Raw genomic sequence first — 14,730 nt, 5'->3', positions numbered from 1 at the left:
GTACGCATGCCAGGGCATTCCTTTCCACCATCATCATCATCAACATCATCATCCTGCCACCCGAATCCCCGGCTTCATTGTTTCAAACTGCAGCGAGCAATAAATGAGTAATACGGTAATAAAAACAAAGTTTGCACAGCTCGCGACTGAGGGGTGCTTTTGTCCCTCGAAATGGATTGCCCAAGAGTGTGCTGACCATGTAATGTGTTTATCTTGGTTAGTTCCAACGATAATATCGCTTGACCATATCAACCACAAAGCAATGGGGTAGATAACAAGTAAAAGTTAATGGCAGTACCTTCCGTTTCAGCATTTTGGAATTTCTAGTTAAAAGAGTCGAAAATTGTATAAGTTTTGAAAACAAGCATAAGACATATTTTCTATATTTTAAGTTCGAGCTACTTATTTGTACAATCAGAGCCATACCAAATTGTTAAAATTAATGCAAGTAAACTGGAAATACGACTTTATCAATTTTGTTATTTTAGATTTTGATTTGATTTATTATATATCCTGAACCTTCGAGTATATTATTCCCTATCATTAATGTGGGAATTAGTAAATTACTATAAAAACAATAACTAACATGTTATAAGACATATAATATTTTTGTTGATTAAAAAAAAATTACTTTTTGGTTTTTATATATATTTGAAGTGTTTAACATTCTTTTTTTTTAGTTTTATAAGATAGATTTATTTGTTCACTTTAAAAGCAGCCTTTGTTTAAATTCCATCATTCTGTTCAGATAATCGAGGCAATTTAATACGCTTCCGTGTAAACAATTAAATGAAAACAAAGCAAACAATCGAATTGATGCTTGTCAATACACAAATCGAAACGCTGTAGTGCAACGCATGGCAATTTGAACATAATTTGCCATTATTTTAATGCCATCGCTTACATATCTATGAATTTATCAAATAATCAGACCGTGTCTAATGCCGGCAATGATACCGAAAACGAACCATCGCAGTGCTCGTATCTACGGTCGCTTTGGAGCACATATCAAAAGCAAACCCAACATGGCAGCAAGATCGCACTCACGGATACAATATGCCAGCCCATAAAGACAAAGGCATTAAATTACAACTGGCAAACGAAGCAGCACAGAAGTGTAGCTAATGTTTTGCTACCTGCCACCCCGTCGAAAAAGCCCGGCCGAAACCATAATTTAATAGCAGCTACTACACCAACGGTCGTTCGCTGTGTTTGTCTAAACTTGATTTCAAAGTTAAGCCAACCTTAACCAACATTTATAGACATCAAAACTTTTGCGGCGCAAAGAAACGACACAAAAAATACAAGCAAAAAATGGCAAAACAAAAAAAAAAATTTTTTCAGTTTTTGGGCTTAAACTTGATTTGCAGAAAAATATATATGAGCAAACACTTTAGCTTTGAAGGTGAAGTGCTTGTATTGAGGTAGGTACCCATACGTGGACAAGTAAATCCGACGGCTTCGATGGGTAATTAAGCAGGCTCATGGGACACAAAACCTTGGGCTTGAGATCGAGGCGAACCTTCTAGTTTGCAGAAGGAAAGGCAAAAATCTCCATATAATATGCAAACTGCAAGAGGAGCCATTTAACGAGAGGATAAGATAATTTTAAGCCCCAATGAAGTACAGGAAAGCCCAGCTTTAGTTTAAGCACGCCATAATGACTGAGATTACTGCCTCTTTTATTCCATTTATAGTTTATAGCCATGCATAAGTTAAGGTATCTTAAAACTTTACACTAACATCATCGATATATCTCTTTTGCTTTTGAAATAATGTTTAATAAATTGAAGTTTAATGTTTAATTTTTACATTAATATTCCCAATTGTCGTCTGCAAATTTTTGATACATTTCACTAACAACTTTGCCACAAACTCATATATTTAACTGGTATTAATAATTAATATGTTGAATTGGCAAAGTAAGCAATCGATAGAAACAACGTCGCAATAACTTAAGTGAAAATAGTTAATAATGCAAAAGTGGCCAGACAAAGTAAAAGACAATAGTGGGTAAAATTTGGTGTTCAATAGCTTTTAAAGTTGTAATACAGTTTCATAAATGTGTGAACCCTTACAAATGTCTATAACAACCAATAACCAGGAGATATATATATTTAAAACCAGTGGCTTGGGTAGTTAACCTGTACCACCTGAAGGATCAAAAGTCATTAACCGACTGTCTGCTAGCAAATAAGCTCTCATTACAAATTTTCTGCTTGTCAGTAGCAACAAATTTGCTGCAGCTGTTTGGGTAAGCAGCATGTAATTAATATTTTGACATGTAACCCAAAGTGGATGGCAATATTAGATTCGATTTCATTTGAAGATGCTCTAAAGGTTTTTCTCACCAACATGCCCGCATATAATAATAATAAGAAGCTAATGACATAGACGGATGGTATATCAAATTCTGTTTGTGATAAATAGCCTCCAGTTATTTGTTTGGTCGATGTGCTTTGCTATTTCTGATGTTACCTCTCAATCATCTTGAAGGATGTGTCGAAAGAAAGTTCATTGAATAGTAATTACAGGTTGGAAATAAATTAAACTGTTGATTTCTTCAAGCAGCTGAGTTCTCTAAAAAAGAAACTTTGAAAATAAAATATTTCCTTTGTCAAATTTATACTCTACAAATGAAATGTAATGGATTGCTTGCATTTCCCTGAAAGGCAATAAATTAAGCTTACAACGTCAGAGTCAACAAAGCCATTATAAATGAATGACTTTTAGTGCAGTTACAAAAGAATATGCGTTTTTCTTTAAACATTTCATGAAAATAGTGATAAGACAGTGAACCCTCAGAATAAACAACATTAGAATCCAAATAATTGAAATACATATTTAAGTATATTTAATAAAATTCATGCAAAAACTGCTTTAAAATGGTTTTTTGTGTCATTTTTGTCAAGTGTATTTATACACATTCCCATAAATATCTGTTTAGTCTGCTGTGACCATATGCAGTCCAAAAAAAACTATAAAAAATTGAAAGCAATTTGCCCAGAAGAAAGGCAAGGAAAAATGAAGAACAAAACTATGTATGTGTAATAGCAGAAGCGAAAATTATTTTTCTAACTCGCAGAGGGGGAAATATCCGTAGAGGGAAAGAAAGAACACAAACTGCAATATCGCGCTGTCTGCATATAAATTTCGGTTAGGCGACACAAAGGGAGTGAGCCAGAGGGAAAATGCGTCTGATAAGGATGAAAATAAAATGCGATAATTTTTTCTCTTTGCGCAAATGCTTTTCATGAAGAAACGGACAGTTTGTGGGTGGTGCGAGTGGCTCGGGGATTACGGGGGTAGGGGGGCTCGATGGAACAAGAGAATTTCAGCGAGGGAATGACAAAATATCGGGCCAACAACAAAGCTTAAGTCATAAAAAAAAAATAAAAAAAAACTTTCCTATGGGGCGTCAACGAGACGAGCTCTGTACCATTTTCTTGGTATTTTTGTTTTTTGTTCGGAATTTTCCTCAAGTTCCCAGTTGCCTGATTGCATTCAGCAAAGGAAAATTTAGCAACACGACCGACCAAGAGTCTTCATTTACCCCCTCCCGTGGCAACGAAAATCTGTTTACAAATTTGATTTGCCTGCCACGCCCATCGCAATTAGGGCGAGCAAAAAACCATCGCAACATTCTCACACTCTACTGGAGGCCTACGAAACAGGGGCGTAGTGAAATGTATGTGCATTCATGGGGGGCTTAATTAATATATCAAGCTGTTTTGAGGTTTGCAAAAATTTTCATTTTTATACCCGTTACTCGCAGAGTATAAATTATATATTGTATATTCTTGATCAGGATCAACATCTCGGGGACTATAAAAGCTAGAGATTTAAGACTTGGCATGCAGATTCTAGTAGAAGTAATTAGTAAATCTTCAAAAGAAGTAAATATATGATTCAAAGAGGATCAGAAAGACAGCAACAATAAGATCGGATTTCTCAATGTCTGGTTTAGATGCAAGCTTGTAATTAGTAAGTTATAGTTAACAAGAGGTTAAATAGTTCGGAAGTACAAATCTTTGCAGGTTATATTGAAATATGATAGAAGGCCAATATTGATATTGGAAAAGTTAAGGTTTTTGAAACAGCAATGACCTTAAGAAAACGGTATTAAGAGCTAAAAAACTTTTTTTTTAATTTAAATATATTTTTATACGGGGATTTAGGGACCCTTTTTGGGTACGCCACTGTCAATAAAATGGTAAAACGGGCCTGCAGTCTTAGTGGCATTGATTGTTATGTAAGCGGCTTATAATTTCTTCTCGCCAAGAGAGCGTTTGAGTGAGATGGGGAAACGAATTTAATTTTTGTTGTCGGGCGTTGCCAAGTGTCGATTGCTGTTTCCCTTGCTGTGTGTGTGTGGGTGGCAATCGGTATCGTTATCGTCGATGATGTTGTTGCTGTTCTGAAAATCGCTGTTGCCAAATGGAAAATGTATGTTTTCAGGCGCTTAAAAAGTAAATTATAGATGGTTTGTCCAGTCCTACACGCCCCCTTTCCCTTGGCCCTTGTCCTTTTCAATTTATTTTCCTGTCGTACAGAGTTAGTCCTGTTTTGTGGCCACTGGATAAAGTAACAAATTCACTTGCGGGCCAACTGGAGTGTGACAAAAGTTGGGGTATTTTTGGGGAAATAGAAGCTGTAATGGTAACAGGGATCAATTAGCCATTTAATTGATGATCAAAAGACAGCTATTTTAGTGAGAGAAATATTAACTTGAGTGGACTAAACTAAAATCTGATGTTTTCTTATCTCTATATATATACTCTTATCTTATCATCGACGGTCAATCCAAGTCCAATGCAATCCAATTAAAACCAGTCGCCACTGAACAATGATTTTATTCTTCTCTAATGTTTAAATACTATATTACTATACCATTTATTTAATATAATAGTGGTCTTTGCTATAGCTTTATTTGAAAGTTTTTTATTCTAACAGTAACATACGATTGAATGAATTGCATAATATATTTGAACAATAATTTTAAATAACCAAGTGAAATGAATGACAAATTAAATGCTATCCCTAGCCAATTAATCCTGAATCATTTAGATTCCATTTGTGTGAGTTCCATATTTAATATTAAACATATTTAAATCCCACTATAATTAATTCCCACACCAGACCAATTTCATAACCAGCAAGCTCTCAAAACCCAAAACTCGCTTTCCCGCTGCGGCGCAGAAAGAAACGATTTTCACTGAATTATTTTCACTTTTCTTCATAGGCCGACTCGCTGAAAACGAAAGTGAAGCAAAGTCAAATCCCCGGCGACCATCGAAGCCACCGTTACCGAAGTGGAATGGAGTGATGTGGACTTGTAGACTTGTGGACTTGTGGACCTGTGGACTGGCAATAATGGGTAGAGTGATTGCATTGTTTTCTGCGGCCATCCATGTACATGGAGATATTAGATAGGCCTACAGACACAGAGACCCAAACCCGGTGAGCTCAAGTCGGAGTCAAAGTCGCGGGGAATCGAGCATGCTGATGAGTTTGGCCTACTTTCACTTTCATTTTCTAGTTTCGGCTTGCAAGCGTAATCATTTTTGGTTTTTCTCTTTTATTTTCAGCGTTTTCGAGCCGGTTTTCCAGAGAGCCATGAAGTTAAGAGACGCACTGACAATGAAATAAAGTTGTTTCACATTTCATGGCTGCTGCACTGCCAGTTCAAAAAAAAAAAAAAAAAAAAAAAACTATTTCATAGGCCTACGAAATAAGGCAAAGACAAAAGCTAATTTCGGCCTAGGTTGGCATGGAAAAATTTTTGGGAATTACTCATCACATTGATGGTTTTGCCATTTTTCTGGCCATGCCAAACTTATTAAACGTTTTTGCTCTCTCAAGTGGTGCGTCTACACTAGACTCTTAATGCTCACTTTCACTTTTTTTTCAATGACAATTAGTGGCTGCAAAATATCAACACCAAGCATAAAAACAATTCACGTTTCTCCTTATAATTACGTACAAAACCTATGAATAATATCGTTTTAATTCTTTTTACTAGCTGCTTAATGTTATAATTTTTTGTTACCCAAAACTGTAACTGTACTGTAGTTTTGGGAAAACTTGTAATTATTGTTGGGCCTGAACGTTTGATTTGCATGAGTGCCTGTTGATTTCAGTTTAATTGAGGGAAAAGTTGAGTAACAGGCGGGTAAAAAATGGGAGAGAAATGCTTTAAAATTTAGTGGGCATCACAAACTTTATTAGGGAACTTTTTACCAAAATTGTTGTATTTATTAATCGATCAAGCAACGGGCATTAGATAAGCCAGCTATTAACCCATGGTTGCCAGGCGCCCTTTTTATCGTCCAACTGCTTTCGAAATCCCAAATGCCACTTGCCATAGACCCTGCTGCTTTGGATATATAAAACCAAACAAGTTCGTTAGACAGTAAAACTCAAGCAGAGGGCGAAAAAACAACCATAAAATTCGCCACATAATTCCCATTCACACACCATTCAAGTTAAACTAATAAAAAGTGGGTAATAAAATCAATTTCAATCAAAATACCAAAGAAAAATAAATACCACCACAAAAACACAGAGAAATTATGAGCAGGGGCGGCCAAGAAAAAGAAATGAACGCGGGGACACCTAAAAAAGTCCAACGAAAAAATTAAGATGCCATAAATCAAATGCCGAAATATGCGCCAAATGTTATAGGAAAAACAAGGAAAACAGGGGAATTGGATGTCAGTTAGAGATAGAATGCAGTCTCTGAAAAGAGCGTAGTTCACCTTAAGATATAACGTTTTCTGTATCTCTAAAGATTCTCTGGCTAGAGAGCTTGCAATTAATGATTTCGTCGGGGCGTAGCCGAAAAACTAAATACAAATACCACAGGCGTGATGTCGCAATATTCAATGAGCTTCTAATGACTGGCACATGAGTGTTAGGAGCACAGTTATAACATTTCAGATTAAATGTCTAGCCCAGACATTTCGGGTGGAGGGGAAGGGGGCCATCGACTCTGTGATAAATGAAGGTTTTTTCCATTTCAAGTACATATACATATAGTAAGGCTGGATAGGAGCAAGCATAGTCTGCAAATCATTGGGCATTTGAGTTGATTTTATTAAATATTTCGTTTAACTTTAAAATTATTACACGCAGTCAGAAAAAAAATCTAAATTTGCTTTTAATAAACTTTTAAATAATTAGGGAATTAAAAGAAAGATATTTAATTCAAAATTATTTTTGAAACTAAACTAACTATAGCCATTTCAGAATAAAAATCCTTATACGCAGCATGGTAGAGAAATTTTAATTCTTTCGAGTCTAAAATATGTTGAAATATTATTTTTATGTTTATTCAGTTAAGAAGGCTTTTAAATACAAGCTTATGTTTGTAGCTTTAACCAAAAATATATATACATAAGAGCCATAATTATTTTACGATTTAAGCTAAAGTCAAATTATTTTTGAAACTAAACTAACTATAGCCATTTCAGAATAAAAATCCTTATACGCAGCATGGTAGAGAAATTTTAATTCTTTCGAGTCTAAAATATGTTCAAATATTATTTTTATGTTTATTCAGTTAAGAAGGCTTTTAAATACAAGCTTATGTTTGTAGCTTTAACCAAAAATATATATACATAAGAGCCATAATTATTTTACGATTTAAGCTAAAGTCACGTTTGTTCTTTGAACTTTTCTCTTTTGCCCACCCCACTAGACTCAGTCTCCATTCAGCTGCCATTGTTTTAGCCAATTTACCTCATTAGCCATAAGGCTCCACACTTAACCCTCTGGAGCCCGCCGTGTGCCCCTTTGACCCCAACTTACCCTGCATTTTCGGCTGCAGCAATTGACATCTGTTGTTGGGGCTCATCTGTTAGCCGAAGCGTTAGATGTGCCCTTCGTTGTTGTTGCTGGTTTTCCTGATGATAATGCTGCTAATTTCTGGTTTGTCGTTGATTTGATGTCTACACATAAAAATCGCGTACGAAACGTAAATGAAACACTGCAAAACAGAGAGAGAGAGAGAAAGGAAATTTTATTACCATTTTTTTCATTTGTTCATATCTTTTGTTCATATATTTTACAGTATTACTTTTAACAAAACGCTAGGCTTGACATAAGTTGCCGCACTTGAAAAAAAACACACAGAGAAAAGAGACCCCGAGAAAACAAGAAAAACTGGCAAAAGCAAATGCCAGCTGGCCACTTGAAGACTCAAGTTACAAGAAACACTTAGAGCCGAGCCCCCTTTCTCCATCATCATCGCCATCTCACCATCGCCATCACCATCACCATCACCATCCCCATTCGCCTGATGATGAAAACCCAAAAAATAAAAAGAAAACCCTAGCAAAACCCAAGACCAAATGAGTAAAAGGCGCCAAGTGTGTGTCTGTGCAAGGTGAAGGAAAGAAGATGGGGCTTTTGGACCCCTTTTTAAAAGGGGAAGGTACTGACTGAGGCCTCTTTTGTGTTGCCGTGGGCAAAGTGTAGGTTCTCCTAAGCCTCTCCCCTCCCCCAAACTTTTTTCGGCAAGCAAGGGTTAGGGCTTAAGCCTAAATGTATCTCAGAAAATGATTCAAAGAAAGAGCTTCGAGGGGCTGCAACAAAGGTTTTCCGCCTGCAAAATGAGTTGCCTGAATAGGTTCTTTTGATTGTTTGGTTTTCTATGCAGACAAAAATAGCAAATAGGTAATTAAATTATTATAAAATAAGCATTGAGCAAAATAGCAAATAGGTAATTCAATTATTTTAAAATAAGCTTTGAGCTATTAAGTAAAATTTGGCATTTTTAAATCTTCACTAATCCAACGTTTTCGAGCAATAAGATTATTTTTAGAATATATATATTTTCTTTTGATAAAAGTGGGCGTTACCCAAATTTAAAAAAAAACATTTTCATTCAGAGTTCAATTAAGTGGCACAGAAAATGGCTTAATGCAGCTTTCTGAAAATATCCCTTTTAAAAAAATATATATTTTCTAGCTAGAACATTTTTTAAATTAATACGCTTTAGCAATGACGAACTCTTTTCGTAAGCTGCTTGTAAACAAACAGTATTATCTGCCATAAGCTGCATAATCTCCAGATTCTGCGCAAATTAAAGTTTCATTTTTCAGTTTTTCCTTCTCCACTCGTTTATTTGTTATTGTGTTCACTTTCCTCACTTGGCCAACGTGTCGTATACTCAACTCGTCAGCAGCCACCACCCAAAAGAGTTTTCCTCACACGCATGGAGCATTCTTATGCATATATGTATGCATATCCATGTGTATATGTGGATGTATGCAAGTGTTCGTGGCATGAGGAGAATGCTTTATTGTATTTGCTTTTAAAACATCAACAACATTTTCTGTTGCCATACGAAGTACACATACAGATACACACACATGTATGAAACTGCAGCAACTGCGACTGCATTGCGTTTTTCTCATTGTTTTTTCCCCAGCCAACCAATCCCCCACCAACCTCCCGATGCCCAGAAACTTGTTTATATAATTTCCTGTACGCGTGGCACAAAAGCCAAAAGCAGAAGCATAATCTCCCCGTCTTATTCTCTCCCCATAATATCTCCATTAAATCCCTCTCGCTCTGTCCATTCTTTTGTCATGTATTTTTGCTGATAATAATAATGCATTTCATTGTTGTTGTTGCTATTGCTATTGCTGTTGGTATTGCTGTTGCTGTTGCTGCTCTTGTCATTGTTTATAATTGTTGCTTTGTGCGAGCTTAGCAGATCCATAGATACACATGTACGAGTATCTAGTAGATACATCAAGTGACGACGAATGGATGGCAGCGCAAAAACAACATACAACATTTCTGATATCACTTCTTCCAGTCTGTTTGTCATTTGATTGATTAAAACAAGGAATCACATCTTTTAATATTGTATAGAATACTTGTGAGTTGGGCAGCAGGACAAACGGATGCCAGACTAAAAGTATTTTGGAAATTAAAAAGTTGTCTTGTCTTTGAATAGAAAATAATTATAAGAAATTAAAATATACTTATTTCTTAACACAAGACTCAAATATAATATCAAATCAAATGTGGGTAATTGTTTAAAATATTTTATTATACTATTTTATATATTTTTTCATAAATACATCTTTTTAAAGGCGGTAAAAAAATAAATTAACACACTACTTTTTATTGATTTATGTTTCCTATTTCTAAATAAGGATAAAATAGAAAATGTTTGATAAAAGTTACTTCATTAAATCGTAAATTTATCAGCTAAAAATGTATATGTATTTATTATCAGCCACTAAATTCCCATACAGCATTTCTAATCGAAAGAAAGCAATAGCCTTCAAACATGCCACTTAATAAAAGAAGAGATTGAATACATTTTTACAAAAGCATGTTAATTGAACGCCAGAGCTGACTGCACGGGATGCGATATTATTGACGAGCTGACGATGTTTAAGTTTCTTTTTGCGCTTGAAATAGTTTCAACAAGTCGCCAGACGAGACGGGAGGAAGGAAAATATGACGAAGAAAACAATTTCATTTGTTTACATTATTATCGTCGCGACGTCGCGTTCAAATTATTTCTGTTTGTGGACTGGACTTTATTTTTATCAGCGCAGACAAGGACAAAATTGTGGAGAGCGGCGAGCGAGAAAAATGTAAACAAGAAATAATGCATTTGTGATAATGGTAATGTTCCTTTTTTGTTGACTGGTTCCACTTATCTTCTTCTTTCCCCTCCCTTTTTCCTTTCTTTTTACCATTTATTTATAGCCTGTAAATTTTGTAAGTAAACATAATATTTATTTGTATTTCCGCAACTGTCAAACTGCGAAATAAGTGATTGAGTGCAGAGGTTAAAACCCGAGCAAAATTAGCCCACCTCGCAACAAGACCGGCTTAGAACCGTGCCAACAAGGCGACAACAGAAGCTCAAAGACGAATGGAGATAACTTGGCCAAGACGACAATGGCGATGACAACGAGGCAACTTAATACGCGGGTTATGCAACACACGAAAGAAGCGAATCAGTTGCACAAAGCAAACGACGACGAAGGCCCAAAGCAAAGAGCCCCCTCTTCTACCTGAGACAAAAACTGGTTTTTGGGCCCCATCGCGAAGAAAAGAAACTTCATTTCGCATGGCCAGGAGATTCTGCACATTTTACCGTTAACATAATGGCTAAATCACCGTTTAGAAAACCGCGAATCTGACGATGTAGCCGCAAAGGGGGCGGGGGTGGCTGTGGGCTGGGTGAAATTCAACATCAACTCCTGGCATCTTCAAACAAAAAAAACAAGAGACTAAACAGAATTCGAAAAACTGAAATTTATATACCCTTGCAGCTACTGCAATTAATAAAATATTCCTTAATATAACAATATTCTGATTTTTATGCCTATATTTATTTAACAACAGTGAAGCTATGATGATTTTACGCTTAATTATTCAATCGTATCTATGGCAGGCTGGTATTGTATCCGATTTTAATGAAAATTAAATTAAATTAAATTTTTTCTGAATAAACCATTATTACAATACGGTCGTCGTATTTTATTTAACCGTAATTCTAAAATACATAACCATTACTATATAATAAAGAATATTAAAAAAAAACAACAAAAACAAACAACAAAAATGATTTTTTAATGGGAGCTATATAATGTCCGATTTAAAAAGGATTGTAACTTTAATTCTAAAATACTAAGCGACTAATATATCTTAAAGAATATAAAAAAAAAATTAATGGCCATTACTGCCTTAAAAGTTTTTTTAGGTCATGTTTTCCTAAATTTTGCTATGGAAGGCTTAAATTTAAGGCACATATACCTAAAATTAAAGCAACTTCTTCTAAAAGCGTAGAAGCTGATCAAGAATATATATATACTTGCGCCGGAAACTTCTGAATGAAATTATATTACCCTCTACAAGGGTATAAAAAAGAATTCAAAAGAATTCTCCCCGCTTCTCGTTCTTGCCAATTTTTCTTCGTCTCTTTGAGCATTATTTTTTTGCGTTCTTTCGTATTTTGCAAAAACGTAATTACAGTTGTTGGTTATATTTTTCTCGCAGACGTGCTTAGAATTAAATTAAATTAAAATTACAGTGAGTGCCGAAAGTTGACTGCAGTGGTCGACACAAATGAGATAATGCCGCAAATGCGCAATTTTTTAAGGTAAATTAATACACAATACACTTTTATTTCAATTTAAATATCACCATGATTATTATAGAATCACCAATAGAAACATTTGCTTTTACCCGTATATCATTTAAACATAATCATCTTAAACAACTATGCGATAATTCAATTACCCAATTTGTTATTATACTGACATTAACTCCCCCAAAGAAAATAAAAACCGTACTCATCTGCAACTCACTTCACAAATATTACGTGACAATTTTTTCAACCGTTTCCGATACAAGAACAAATAAATAACCGAAAATCAAGAATTATTTATATAAGTACGAACGGAAAAGACTTGTACCGTAAATTGTGTGTAAGTTATGAACTCCGCAGCAAAAAGATAAACACATTTTTCAAGCACTTGATTAATTGAGTCTTTAGTTTAAGTTATGAGACAGTGACGTAGGAATAACTACTTCATTAAACACTAAGAAATGCACAAAATGCATATATATCACTTTAGTTTTTTTACAGCTGATCGAATCGGTTGTCGAGATAAGCGAAATACTCTGTTTATCAGGACAGTTTTGGTTCGATTGTTATGTTAGCTTATCGCCATGAATAATTATTAACATTACTGTACGCTCCACATTTCGTCGTGTGACAGTCTGTGGTTTAGGCCAGTCAAAACTTCTTCGAAATTCCCATTTGCTAACAACTTGTTCCTTCCACGCTCTCTGTGTGTGCAAAAACAATTTTTCTTCATAATGAGGTCAGTTTAAAATACATAAACTCATTATTCGGTTTTATTTTTTTTTCTTTTTGCCCGCCTGTGTGCGCTCGTGGCTGTGCACACAAACAGTAAAAAAAAAACATTCGGCGTAAAAATTGTTTTATTGTCGCGTACGCAAGAAAACGTACAAAAATGTGTGGCCCAAATAAGGAGTACAAGTACAGCAAAAAAGTAAAACACAAAAATAACAATGACACATTAATAATGTTAAGTAAATAGAGAAATTTACAGAAATAAAATCAACAAGCGATAAACCATACGGTGAAGACAAATGAAATGCTCACGGTATTTTTTTGCCATTTTAAGATTCAGATTAAACTTGTATCACGTACGAAGGTTTAAACAGATTAGGCTAATATTGATATTAAATGTAGTATACACTAGTATAAAGCATATTAAGTAAAAGCATATAAAATATCATTATTATTATCGCAAAAACAGGAAGTGCTGCTTATACTTTAATGCTTAAAAAAAAAGGCTAGACTGAAAAAGTTTATGAAGCGTTTTATTACTAATTTAAGATTAATATTGTTATTAATAATATTAAGTATATGAAGAAAGAGCATTGCAGGAAAAACTATTATATCGATTTAATAGGTCCTTAAAATATTTAAACAGGAAGTATTTTATACTTAAAGATTACAAAAAATGGAAAACTTCTTTTATTACCCCCATTGGCAGCTGTTCGAACAGTGGGCGCATAACAATAGCCCCAAAGAAAACCACAAACAGTTTCGGGCAATCCGAAGTTTATCAACTTAGGAAAGTGCTTCCGCATGGAGTGAAAATGAAGTACAGTACAGTACAGTACAGTACAGCATGTAATGTGACGCTATCAAATGCTATGGGCCGTGAAGTACAGAGAGTTTCCATGGGGGCTACCACATAAAACCGAACCGAACCGAAACTATCTGAGTTTAGAGGCACATGCTTTGCATATCGGTGGTATACAACATATGTATAGGTTAAAACCCTCCCGTGGAGTCTTTTTCACGGATAGATAGCAACAAGTGGGCAAAATCCGTACGCTCGGGTTTACGTGCCTGGAATGTACGAATCGCGACATAAGCCATTTGAATTTCGGTTTTAACTGTTTTCCATAGTTGCCAGTTTGCCAGTTACTAGTTACCAAGGGGACACCCCGCAGCTGTTTAAATGACACTGATAAGCCGCCAGCCAAGACATATACTTGGGTTTTATTTTGTCGATCGACAACAGCAGAGCATACACAAGATTATCCCCAGAGCACTTGGCCAAATGTTCGTTCAAATTGGGCAAACACAAATGTGGGAATTGCCCGCCGAGCTGATCAATTTGGGTTAACCTATCACCACATTTTCTGCGTGTGAAACAGCAACAATGCTATAGCATAAATCAATACGGTTCGAGCCTCAAAACTCCCTTCGACACGGTCTGCAACATTAGGTCGTATATTAGGCAAAACCAAAGCATTAATTTTCATACATTTTGTTGGGGCCTAACTGCCTATTAGCATGCAAACCGAATATCTACAAGAATCATTAACCATCCAACAAGACAAAGAATGGTTACAACAACAAAGTCAAACTTTTGAATGTTCTTTTAATAAAATGGTTAACTTTTAAGATAAAAAAAATACAAACCGTTAAATACTTTTCAGATTTGAAGTATTAATGAAAAAACCATGTTTAAAAGTTATTTTATTTTAATATTTTTAAACGTAATGATTGATTTTGTGAAGCAGAAAAAGTCGATATATAAAATACATAGCTGGAGCTTAAAATGCTTTTAAAATCAAATGTTAAATTAATTGTTCATTTTATAGAATCAAAAAATACAAACCATTTTACTTTTTAAGTTTAAATTA

The 14,730-nt window shown here is 35.0% G+C and overlaps 1 protein-coding gene across 3 annotated transcripts in view; it reads right to left on the bottom strand.

The window, feature by feature from the left end:
• Positions 1–14,730, bottom strand: part of LOC108141773 (neurogenic protein mastermind) — a 91,835-nt gene that overhangs the window by 53,150 nt on the left and 23,955 nt on the right. For all 3 annotated transcript variants that reach the window (XM_017265273.2, XM_017265275.1, XM_041710242.1), the window contains one exon: positions 7,810–7,987. In XM_017265273.2, the coding sequence (XP_017120762.1) occupies positions 7,810–7,838 (29 nt within the window). In that variant the 5' untranslated portion in view covers positions 7,839–7,987. The remainder of the gene's footprint in view (positions 1–7,809; positions 7,988–14,730) is intronic.

The sequence above is a fragment of the Drosophila elegans genome, unplaced genomic scaffold (assembly GCF_018152505.1).
Source record: "Drosophila elegans isolate 14027-0461.03 unplaced genomic scaffold, ASM1815250v1 contig_814, whole genome shotgun sequence".
Lineage (NCBI taxonomy): Eukaryota > Metazoa > Arthropoda > Insecta > Diptera > Drosophilidae > Drosophila > Drosophila elegans.
The sequence above is the reverse complement of the archived record's forward strand: the minus strand, read 5'-3'. Positions and strand labels throughout refer to the sequence as shown.